At 41.9% G+C, this 13373-nt stretch overlaps 1 protein-coding gene across 1 annotated transcript; it reads left to right on the plus strand.

The window, feature by feature from the left end:
- The first annotated feature begins 4708 nt into the window (after window positions 1–4708).
- Window positions 4709–6771, plus strand: LOC138667385 (E3 ubiquitin-protein ligase TRIM39-like). Its single transcript, XM_069755614.1, has one exon. It carries the CDS (start codon window positions 4715–4717, stop codon window positions 6191–6193), a length of 1479 nt encoding a protein of 492 aa, XP_069611715.1. The 5' UTR covers window positions 4709–4714; the 3' UTR covers window positions 6194–6771.
- Window positions 6772–13373: the final 6602 nt, after the last annotated feature.

Genomic DNA, 13373 nt, shown 5'->3' on the forward strand with positions numbered 1-13373 from the left:
TGAGGAACGGTACAAGGATCTGTGAATGTTTAGCTTGCAAAAAAGAAGGCTAAGAGGAGACTTAATAGCTGTCTATAAATATTTGAAGGGCTGTCACAGTGAAGAGGGATCATCATTATTCTCATTTGCACATGGAAACACGAGAAGCAATGGAAAGTGAAACGGAGAAGATACAGATTAGATATTAGAAAAAAAAATTTTGTCAGTGAGGGTGAGCAATGAGTGGAACAGGCTGCCACGAGAGGTGGTGATGATTTCTCCTTCAGTGGGATTGTTCACACAAAGGCTGGACAGATATCTGTCTGAAATGGTTTAGTGACTCCTGCATTAAACAGGGGGTTGGATGCGATGACACAGGAGATCCCTTCCAACCCTAATATTTTGTGATTCTACGAAAACAATCAAGGGATCCTTTCAGACCGCAAGGAAAGGGTGAAAAATGACCACTAAATGTGAAGTGTGTCCCCTGGGGAGTTACAGCCACAAAAAACTGGAAGAGGAAAAATGATGAACTACACATATGGAAGCCTTGTTGGCCTACACTTAGTGGCTCTAATCTGAAGGTTCTCTGATGTCAGGTTTCATCTGGACCCGAGATTGTGGAGCTGAAATTATATTGAGTAGGTTGAAAACTAGGGTCTCCCCAAATGTGACTAAGGGGCATGTGAGTGGAGATAAGATCACTGGAAACTAAACAGTCACACAAAAAGATTGATTAAAGACTTGAGAATTGCCAAGAGAGTTGGCCGAAAAATGATCAATTTAAGGAATCTTGAGTAGTATTCAGATGACGTGGAGTTCGATGGGTAACTTGGACCATCAATTAGGCCAGGTAACGCTTTGTAGAAAGAGAAAGTTCTCCTTTAGATAATTTAGTTTTGTCACAAGGGGCAAGGATGGGGCAAGTAATTAAACAATTTTCTCAAAAAAAGAGATAAGCCAAATGAGTGATGGCCATGTGATGGGAATGTATCCCAGGAGACTAGATGGACATGGAGAAGTTAGTATGAAGTGTAGGCACAGGAACTTTCTAGTTGTCTCCATGTAGGACATTGGCGATGGCAGGATTGGTGGATTCAGGCCATTGGGTAGAAATTCTGTCCATTCAGAATAAAACTTAATTTAATGTAAAATATTTTTGACATTTTTAACTGCTGAAATATTAGACATTGCTATTACGTTACAGGACCCGGGCTCGGGTGTCATCGTCAGTTCACATGTCTTCAATGCCGGTGAATGACCAGCTTATCCAATTCTTATTGACAAGTGATGAATTCATGACAGGCAGAGAAATCTCACATAGACGAAGCCCTGGAGGTTGTTCTTCAGCTTTATGTCTTCATATGATAGGAACGAGTGGTGGGATGGAGGTGGTGAAGCAAATGTGATATCAGTGGAAGTGTCCGGACGTAGAACCTTCAATGCATAAAGTCTTCACTTACTCCTGAGGAGGCACAACTCTTCATGGTTACCACTCATGCAGAGTGCAAAGCTTGATGGTCCTGGTCTGCACTTGAGGTCATGTGAGCTTTCCCTGACCGATGCAGTCTTCTGCTTTGTGTGTTGCTTTGGCAATTTGCACAAATAAAATTACAAATTGTTTGATTTTCTTGGCTCCAGCGCATTTCCTTTAGATTCAGAATGAATCAATTTGTTGATCTCTGTAAGGTTTCTTGCACAGAAGGTGCAGGTTTTACAATGTGAACAATGCCTTTAAAAACTTGAAACCGCCTGCCTCCGCGAGGTGGACATTATTAACCATGATGTTTATTAGCCTCAGAGCAGAGCTGGATTACACATTCCTTTTTTGCAGTCATTAGAAAGGTATTTAGTAAATGTGATATGAAAAATGTAGCTAAACTCGGGGGCATAAAACTGGTTTTCGCTGTTGAAGAACCAGTAGATGGAAAACTCCAAGAAATCAAACTCACATGATATATTTTCCACGAATGCAAGTGAGGAGTAATCACATGTCACGTCGCAAGGAGAGGAACAATTCAGTTTAGGGCATGATTTAGACACAACCTAACCCAGTGTTACCTTAATTCCACCGATACCCTCAAAATGTTTTGGTGGGTCAATGTTCATAATCTTATTATCCCCTCTCACCATTTTGGGATTGTTCATAATGTTCTTCACCTCTTTGGGATGACTAGGTGGCAAGAGAAGAGATTTCTGGGCACAGTGTTTTTCCACCTTTAAGAACTCTTGGTTGTTTTCAGACATAGAGCAAACACGATACAGAGGTCCATATCTGTTGTGAATGTATGGCTTATTCTGCGGATGGCAATCTTTGAGAATTGTCATTGGCCACTTCTGGCTTGGACAGTTCAGAGGGTTTTGTGAGCTCTTCTTTTTCAACTATTTCATAAAGGAGAAATACCGCGCTACAAGTGCCCGGAGCTAATCGTTGAATGCAATCAATTGTACACTAAATGCTATCGTAAAGAAGTTGATTCGAACCATTTTTAGATGCAGATGGAACTAAAGAATTTGTTTTATTCCAGCCATTTTTTAAAATAATTTTATAGCATTTTAGCTTTATTTAACTTGTATGTGTGTTTTTCTAATGAAAAGTACATTTTTAACTGTCTATGTAGTGATCTTATTAAATTATTAAAATAGATATTTGTAGCCATAATTCAATAGAGCATGACAGGGGCCGGTTTATAATTCCCAGGGTGTTGCTATCACACAAATGGACTTTAGGGAATTAATACACCTATAAAAGAAAAAATTCTTCGCTGTAGGGTATTGATTGAATGACCATGAATTCCCCTGTAAATAAGTGTGATGACACATTAACGTTTCTCTGGGGGGCGGTAGTCATAAGTAAAAATGAGGGTGGGTTTCAAGGCAGAGCACACAGCGGGATATATGCAGAGTGTTTATATATGGAGCATTAAGCATAGGGCGGTAACCCAGATGAAGGAGTGCGTTACACTTTGAAACGCGTTGGTTTGGCCCTGGTGAGGCTCCATAGGCCAGTGACGTCACACGCTGCTTGTCAGTCGGCCATTTTTTTCCTCGTGCATCCAGGGATGCCACCGGCCGGGACGTGTCTTGTACTGCACGAAGTAGCGGTAACTCGGCACCTGCTGCTGTCAGCACCGGAAGGTGCACGCTTACCCTCCTGAGCATACGGGTATTTTTCTGCCCTAGCTAGCGTCGGCGTGCGCAGGTTCCCCCCTCGCACCTAAATTGTGCACAAAGACTGCAGGTTATATGAGCGCAACATAAGGTGGTGTTGCGTGTGTGTATTATACAGGGTGACATGGAGGGTACGCATAGCAGTGTTGCACATGAGGTGGTACATATGAATTGGCGGGTACACATAGCAGTGTTGCACATGAGGTGGTGCATATGACTTGGCGGATACGCATAGCAGTGTTGCACATGAGGTGGTGTATATGACTTGGCGGGTACGCATAGCAGTGTTGCACATGAGGTGGTGCTTATGACTTGGTGGGTACGCATAGCAGTGTTGCACATGAGGTGGTGCATATGACTTGGCGGGTACGCATAGCAGTGTTGCACATGAGGTGGTACATATGACTTGGCGGGTACGCATAGCAGTGTTGCACATGAGGTGGTACATATGACTTGGCGGTTACTCATAGTAGTGTTGCACATGAGGTGGTACATATGACTTGGCGGGTACGCATAGCAGTGTTGCACATGAGGTGGTACATATGACTTGGCGGTTACTCATAGTAGTGTTGCACATGAGGTGGTGCATATGACTTGGCGGGTACGCATAGCAGTGTTGCACATGAGGTGGTACATATGACTTGGAAGTTACGCATAGCAGTGTTGCACATGAAGTGGTGCATATGACCTTTTAGGATAGTGGAGGTGATTATTTTGCGATTAGCTCCAGGCACTTGTTTTGCGGTATTTCTCATTAATTATCTGGCCTTTGTATTACTGACAGAATAGGCGCAGTTTCTGTCTGATATACCAGCAGCTCTTGTGTGATATAGGTTGTAGCGCCAGTGTATTTATATTAATTTTAATTTATGTCATAAAGGTCTTTGGTGCTTGTATACACAACGTTGGGGGTCTAAAAAAAAAAACAACTGGTATAAAGGCACCTTTTAAGATCAGGGTGGCTGCCCATATTCAGGTTTTACAACACATGGAAGGGAGGGTGAAGCGTTTTACTGATTTTGCCATGGCATCTGCTCCAGTTTTGAATCCAAAGCTTATAAGGAAGTTTTCCCCAGTAGGATCCATTTTCCTAAACCCGAATTGGAAAGGGAGAACTTGAAGTCCAAAGAATTATCTTTGTAGGCTTCCAGTTCATGATCTGAACCAGAACTGGGACCTAAAAATTTCAACCAGGGAAATGTTTTGTGTCAGTTGATGTATGTAGAGCATATGACAATACATTTTATGTGGATGTTATCTCCAGTCATCTACTCTATGGGTCATCAAAGTCCATTACGTTACATAAATGTCTCATATTCTAGCCAGTGGATAGAAAAATATAGAAAAATATTTAGAGGACTCTCAATTCTAAATAATTTTCATATTCTAGAACACATCTTCTTCCTAGTCTTTTGTTTGATTGTTTTTAGAAAGTCTTTGCTCCGGGGCATATCAAAGTAGAGCTCTGACAGCATGCAAATTTGCCCTAAACACTTTCCCCTCCTCTCAGGTACAAAAAGAGATAAAACAAGAAGCATCGGTTCAGTTGAGACAACTCAACGCTATGGATATGTCCTTCATGGAGCCTATCTACTCTAGCATTCTGCTCAATGATGGAGATTCTCAAGGGTCAAGATGTGCCGGTAACATTTACGTTGATGGCAAAAATATAAAACCAAGAATTGGAGAATATGAGTCTATTGCATGGCACATAAAGGTCAAGGACAATGGCAACCAAGAAGACACAGAAGTCTCCTGCACATACTGTGTCAACCGGTCTGTTGCGGCAGTAAGGTCGTGTACCTTATGTGAAGCTTCTCTTTGCAGTGTACACCTGAATGTGCACAGTAAGTCGAAGGAACATGTTTTCATGGCTCCCATGAAAACATTTGACAAAGCTGAAAATGTCAAATGTGCCATACACAACGAAGTACTGAAATACTACTGCTTCGAAGACGCCTCATGTATCTGTGTCTCATGTTGCCTCGCTGGGATACACAAGAATCACCAAATTGAGCCATTGACTGATACTTGTGCAAGGAAGAAAAAGGAGTTAAAAAATGTTCTGGAGAAATTACTCATACAGCAAATAGAGACTGACTCAAGAGTCCAGACATTGCAAAGTCAGAAGGCAACCATAAAAGAAAAAGCCAGCAAGCTGTCAGCTAAAGTCAGCGACCTGTTCATAGATCTCCGGTACCAGATGGACAATTTAGAGTTGAGGATCCTCAATGAGATTGCCAAGGAGGAGAGCAATGTCTCAGAGCCAATCTCCCTTCTCCTGGAAAAGTTGGAACAGCAGAGGGACGATCTTTCTAGAAACATAAAGTTACTTGAGCAACTGTGTAACGTATCCAACCCAATCACCATCTTACAGAAGTCGAGAGAAAACCACGCTGACCTATTTTATCCAAAAAGCAGACCAAGCCTGCTCTGTGATCCCGAGGATCTGGATGAAGCTCTCATCTTGGTGACTGTGAAAAGATCCTTAGATGACATCATGGCTCGCATGAAGACATGGCATTGCACATCAGATGTAACGATGGATGTCAGCACCGCGGCTAACGACATATATGTATCTGGGGACAAAAAAACTGTGTCCTGGTCAAAAATCAACCAACGTCGACAGAAGACTTCAGAGAGGTTTAAGACTTACCAGGTTATGAGCAACCAAAGTTTTTCTTCTGGGCGACATTATTGGGAAGTAGAGATTAGCAATTCGGGGAAGTGGATCATGGGAGTGTGTTACCCCAGTATGGACAGGAAAGGTGAACTGTCCGTCATTGGAAATAATGATAAATCCTGGGGACTGGGGTATATAGACAAAAAGCTAAAACTCATGCATGACCGAACTCAGCGGCATCTCTCCAGCATGTTACCTTGCCAAAGGATTGGGGTATATCTGGACTACGAGGCTGGGCAGATGTCGTTCTATGAGGTATCGGAAGGCATAAGACACATCCACACCTTCATCACCACCTTCACTGAGCCTGTTCATGCTGTGTTCTGGGTCTGGTACGGCTGGCTGAGGGTCACCACTTAGTGTCGCTAGTGTCTGGATTATTACTGTTTGTCGTTATTATTTGATTAACACCAAACTGGCATGTTAATTGTGAGCATCGATAAGGAGAATTGCCGTATGCCCATTGCTGTAACGTGTTGGGAAGCAACGAGCTGAAATGTGGCCGCCCGATGCCAATGTCAGCCAAGGCTCAGCGGAGGTGGCACATTCTCATCTCATCAATTTATGTAGATGGTGTATAGGATGTTATAGAGTATGTTGTAATTTACTACCCTCGTAGGATGAAAGGAGAAGGGTCACAGACAGTTATCTCTTATCTATTATCTATCTATTATTTGTCTATTATCTATCTCTCATCTATTATTTGTCTATTATCTATTTATCACCTATTATCTATCTATTGTCTATCTATCCATTATCTATCTATCTATCATCTATCTATTTATCTATTATCTCTCATCTATTATTTGTCTGTTATCTATCTATCATCTATCTCTCATCTATCTCTTATCTATTATTTGTCTATTATCTATCCATTATATATCTATTATCTATCTATTATTTATCTCTCATCTATCTATTATTTGTCTATCTATCCATTATCTATCTATTATCTATTTATCATCTATTATCTATCTCTTATCTATATATATCTATCCATTATCTATCATCTATTATCCATCTATCTATCATCTATTTATCTATTATCCATCTATTATCTGTCTATTATCTATCTGTCTATTATCTATCTGTCTATTATCTATTATCTATTTATTATCTATCTATCTATCTATCATCTATTATCATCTATTATCTATCATCTATTATCTATCATCTATTATCTATCTATCTATTATCTATCTATTATCTATATATATCATCTATCTATCATCTACCTATTATCTATCTATCTATCATCTATTATCTATCTATATATTATCTATCTATCTATTATTTATCTATATATTATCTATCTATCTATTATCTATCCATTTTCTATCTATCATCTATCTGTTATCTATATTATCTATCTTATCTATTATATCTCTATTATCTATATATCTATTATGTATCTATCATCTATCTATTATCTTACTATCTATCTCATCCATCTCTTCTATTTCTCAGTAACTGTATGGGGTGCCAAGCACCCACCTTTAACACCAACTCTGGGGGTCCACTGTTCTTCTGTCTGCAGATATTACATGACTCCATTCACAAATGTATATAATGATGCACTGGGTCACTTGTTTAATGAATGCTGAGATGTTACCTTTGTCTGTACATAGAGAATCAAGTGTATTGTGCTAACATCTGCTCTTGCAGGAGTGGGGCCCACCGGGGGATTGTCCTGCTCGCCTGTGGGCCAGTCCAAGGCCATAAGCAGACAGCTCTTTGGACAATTTGCATAATTTATTGTATTATTCTGGTACGTGCCTATATTATTTATATATACGGAATATTAAGATTTCGATGAATGTTTATGGCCAGGTGGACACTTGCTGGGGTTATTAGTAATGATCACTGTTAGGGGACTCTTACTTCTTATTTTCGCCTGATAGAACTTTGTGCTTAAATATTTATCATGTTCTTCTTTACAATAAGTTCGGTCATTGTCTAGTTAAGTTTGTGAACCCCTTTTATTTTTATAAATGACCTGACAACCTGTGATATATTGTCAGGCAAATGTTCTAGAAAGATTGTGTATTAATAAACTTGTTTTCTTCAATTCTTGTGATTGACTCTATTATAACTATGTATGACCTGGAATAAGGTAACGATGTAGGGTATCTAGACTGAGTGCACCATGGCCCCTTTAATCAGACGATCAGTAAGGTTCCCGGGTGTCCAACCCCCAGCCATCTGATTCTGAGGATAGGTCATCTACTATATAATTGTCTAAGGGTCACTTCTGTCTTTCTGTCTGTCACGGATATTCATTGGTTGCGGCCTCTGTCTGTCATGGAAATCCAAGTCGCTGATTGGTCGTGGCAAAAGCCCACGACCATTGCCACGACCAATCAGCGATGGCCAGAGTCTGGCAGCGAAATGGCCGCTGCTTTACTGCCCTGCAGTCAGCGCTGAGCGCTCACACAGAGTTAATGCCAGAGTTAACGGACTGCGGTGTAATGCACTCTGTTAACGCAGCTATTAACCCTGTGTGACCAACTTTTTAATATTGATGCTGCGTATGCAGCATCAATAGTAAAACGATCTAATGTTAAAAATAATAATAATAAAAAAAAGGTTATTCTCACCCTCCGACGTGCGTCCTCTGCTCGGCAGTGCAAGCGGCAGGTTCTGGTGCCAAGGGTGCTATGCGAGAAGGACCTGCCATGACGTCACGGTCATGTGACCGCGAGGTCATCACAGGTCCTGCGCTAATACCAACCCTGGAACCGGATGCTGCCAGGTGCACCGCACACAGGCGACAGGACTACAAGGGGCCCTCGGAGGGTGAGTATATGTTTATTTTTTATTCTAAGTCTTTTTTAACCTCGCATATAGTGCCCACATTGCTATATACTACATGGGTTGTGTTACATACTGCGTGGGCTCTGTTATATACTACATCTCTATGCTATATACTATGTCGCTGGGCAATATACAGCGTGACTGTGCAATATACAACGTGACTGTTCAATTTACTATGTAGCTGTGCAATATACTATGGAGCTGTGTCGGTTCTGTTATATACTACGTCGACTGCCTTTTTGGAAGTGCATTTGGACAGCAAGGTGGATTGCTGTTAAGGGAACTAGAGAAAAAAAATCTATAAATCTTCAGCAGAGCGAGTGTGAACGAGCTGAGTGTGATCTGAGCGTAAGTGTGAACGGCGGTAAGTGTGACTTGTGATTCAGTGACTTTGGAGTCAGGGAGTTTCCAAGGGAGGAATTACTGAATTGCTGTCTGTTTTTTTTTATTTTTTATTAATACTTTGTATTTATTTATTTTTTTATTTATTTAACTTTTCTGTCTGGTGCAATCCCCATTAGGAAATGTGCTCCACTCTTGTTAATGCCATCCAGTGCACATCTTGCCACATGTATGCAGTCCTTGAGCAGCCGATCGAGGGTGCATACTGCTGTGCGAGATGTGAGCACGTTGTGCATTTGGAAAACCAGATTCTGAATCTAAATGTGCAGCTGGCAACACTGAGATCCATAGACAATATGGAGAGGAGTCTTCTGCTCACTGAGCAGACGCTCAATGGGATAGATGAGGTGGGGGATGGTGGGATGGAGCTGCAGGACGATGAAGTAGCAAGCTGGGTGACAGTTAGGAAGCGGGGTAGAGGGAAGAGTGCCAGGGAGGCTAGTCCTGATCTGGAACACCCCAATAAGTTTGCTAAGTTGGCAGATTATTATTATTATTATTATACATTTTTATAGCGCCATTTATTCCATGGCGCTTTACATGTGAATACGGGGCAAATATAGACAATTACATTAACCATGAGCAGATAACAAGGCACACGAGTACATAAGGAGGGAGGACCCTGCCCGCGAGGGCTCACAGTCTGCAGGGGGTGGGTGAGGATACACTAGGAGAGGGAAGAGCTGGCTGTGCGGATGAGGGGGGTGCCAGTACAGGGGTAGCACTGCTGCAGCCAGGCATGTCCTCTGAAAGCCGGAGGAGTGACTGCTCCAGTAAGGAGGGAAATAGGAGAGCAGGGCAGGCCAGACAGGTGCTGGTAGTGGGTGACTCAATTATTAGGGGAACAGATAGGGCAATCTGTCACAAAGACAGGGATCGTCGAACGGTGTGCTGCCTACCTGGCGCTCGAGTCCGACACATCGCTGATCGTGTGGACAGATTACTGGGAGGGGCTGGTGAGGACCCAGCGGTCATGGTGCACATTGGCACAAATGACAAAGATAGAGGTAGGTGGAAGGTCCTTAAAGATGATTTCAGGGAATTAGGCTGCAAGCTGAAAGCAAGGACCTCCAACGTGGTATTCTCTGAAATACTGCCTGGACCACGTGCCACGCCAGAGAGGCAACGGGAGATTAGGGAGGTTAATAAGTGGCTCAAGAATTGGTGTAGGAAGGAGGGGTTTGGGTTCCTACAGAACTGGACCAACTTCTCAGTTGGCTACAGGCTCTACGCTAGGGATGGGCTGCACCTCAATGGGGAGGGTGCAGCTGTGCTGGTGGAGAAAATGGCTAGAAGGTTGGAGGAGTGTTTAAACTAGGAATTGGGGGGAGGGTATTCATTTTATAGGAGGGGAAGATAGTGCAGATAGAGATCTGGGCACAAATAAGGAAGTTGGGGGTGGCGGTGGCATGGGGGATGGGGTTAGAACAGTTAATAATTTAAGAAAGAATAGAGGTGCAGAGAGATACATAAAATGTATGTATACTAATGCCAGAAGCCTCACCAACAAAATGGACGAATTAGAACTAATGTTGTTGGAGCATAATTATGACATGGTGGGGATATCTGAGACATGGCTGGATGAGAGCCATGACTGGGCTGTTAACTTGCAGGGCTATAGTCTGTTCAGAAATGACCGTACAGATAAGCGAGGGGGAGGGGTGTGTCTATATGTAAAATCGTCCTTAAAACCCATCCGGCGTGATAATATAGGTGAATTTAATGAAAATGTAGAATCCCTGTGGGTGGAGATAAGGGGAGGGGGAAAAATAATAAATTACTGATAGGGGTTTGTTATAAATCTCCAAAAATAATGGAAGCAATGGAGAATATCCTCGTAAAGCAAATAGATGAAGCTGCGACTCAAGGAGAAGTCATTATTATGGGGGACTTCAACTACCCTGAAATAGATTGGGGAACAGAAACCTGCAGTTCCAGCAAAGGTAATCGGTTTTTGACAACTATGAGAGACAATTACCTTTCACAACTGGTTCAGGACCCAACAAGAAGGGGGGCACTGCTAGACCTAATATTAACCAACAGGCCAGACCGCATATCAAATACAAGGGTTGGGGGTTACTTGGGTAGTAGCGATCACAAAATAATATGTTTTCATGTATCCTTTAAAAAGATGTGTAATAGAGGGGTTACAAGGACACTAAACTTCAGGAGGGCAAATTTCCAATGGATGAGAGAGGATCTTGGTGCAATTAACTGGGACGATATCCTGAGACACAAAAATACACAAAGAAAATGGGAGACATTTATTAGCATCCTGGATAGGACCTGTGCACAGTATATACCGTATGGGAATAAACATACTAGGAATAGGAGGAAACCAATATGGCTAAATAGAGCTGTAAGGGGCGCAATAAGTGACAAAAAGAAAGCATTTAGAGAATTAAAGGAAGTAGGTAGTGATGAGGCATTAAATAAATACAGAAAATTAAATAAATTCTGTAAAAAGCAAATCAAGGCAGCAAAGATTGAGACAGAGAGACTCATTGCCAGAGAGAGTAAAAATAATCCTAAAATATTCTTTAACTACATAAATAGTAAGAACCTAAAAAATTATAGTGTTGGCCCCCTTAAAAATAGTCTGGGTGAGATGGTGGATGAGGATGAGGAAAAAGCCAATATGCTAAATGACTTTTTTTCATCAGTATTTACACAAGAAAATCCCATGGCAGACAAAATGACTAGTGATAAAAATTCCCAATTAAATGTAACCTGCTTAACCCAGCAGGAAGTGCGGTGGCGTCTAAAAATCACTAAAATTGACAAATCTCCGGGCCCGGATGGGATACACCCTCGAGTACTGCAGGAATTAAGTACAGTCATCGATAGACCATTATTTTTAATCTTTAAAGACTCCATAATAACAGGGTCTGTACCACAGGACTGGCGTATTGCAAATGTGGTGCCAATATTCAAAAAGGGAACAAAAACTGAACTCGGAAATTATAGGCCAGTAAGCTTCACCTCTACTGTGGGTAAAATCCTGGAGGGCATTCTAAGGGATGCTATACTGGAGTATCTGAAGAGGAATAACCTCATGACCCAGTATCAGCACAGGTTTACTAGGGACCGTTCATGTCAGACTAATTTGATCAGTTTCTATGAAGAGGTAAGTTCCGGATTGGACCAAGGGAACCCAGTGGATGTAGTGTATATGGACTTTTCAAAAGCTTTTGATATGGTGCCACAGAAAAGGTTGATACATAAAATGAGAATAATGGGGATAGGGGAAAATATGTGCAAGTGGGTTGAGAGCTGGCTCAGGGATAGGAAACAAAGGGTGGATATTAATGGAGCACACTCGGACTGGGTAGCGGTTAGCAGTGGGGTACCACAGGGGTCAGTATAGGGCCCAACCTCTTCTTTTTAACATATTTATTAATGACATTGTAGGGGGCATTCAGAGTAGAATTTCAATATTTGCAGATGACACTAAACTCTGCAGGGTAATCAATACAGGGGAGGACAATTTTATATTACAGGATGATTTATGTAAACTAGAAGCTTGGGCTGATAAATGGCAAATGAGCTTTAATGGGGATAAATGTAAGGTCATGCACTTGGGTAGAAGTAATAAGATGTATAATTATGTGCTTAATTCTAAAACTCTGGGCAAAACCGTCAATGAAAAAGATCTGGGTGTATGGGTGGATGACAAACTCATATTCAGTGGCCAGTGTCAGGCAGCTGCTACAAAGGCAAATAAAATAATGGGATGCATTAAAAGAGGCATAGATGCTCATGAGGAGAACATAATTTTACCTCTATACAAGTCACTAGTTCGACTACACTTAGAATACTGTGCACAGTTCTGGTCTCCGGTGTATAAGAAAGACATAGCTGAACTGGAGCGGGTGCAGAGAAGAGCGACCAAGGTTATTAGAGGACTGGGGGGTCTGCAGTACCAAGATAGGTTATTATACTTGGGGCTATTTAGTTTGGAAAAACGAAGACTAAGGGGTGATCTTATGTTAATGTATAAATATATGAGGGGAAAGTACAAAGACCTTTCTGATGATCTTTTTAATCATAGACCTGAAACCGGGACAAGGGGGCATCCTCTGTGGCCTCCCCTCTAACACTCTTGCACCCCTCCAATCTATTCTAAACTCTGCTGCCCGACTAATCCACCTGTCCCCCCGCTATTCCCCGGCCTCTCCCCTCTGTCAATCCCTGCACTGGCTCCCCATCACCCAGAGACTCCAGTACAAAAGCCTAACCATGACATATAAAGCCATCCACAACCTGTCTCCTCCATACATCTGTGACCTCGTCTCCCGGTACTTTCCTGCACGCAACCTCCGAT

This window comes from Ranitomeya imitator, chromosome 2 (assembly GCF_032444005.1).
Source record: "Ranitomeya imitator isolate aRanImi1 chromosome 2, aRanImi1.pri, whole genome shotgun sequence".
Lineage (NCBI taxonomy): Eukaryota > Metazoa > Chordata > Amphibia > Anura > Dendrobatidae > Ranitomeya > Ranitomeya imitator.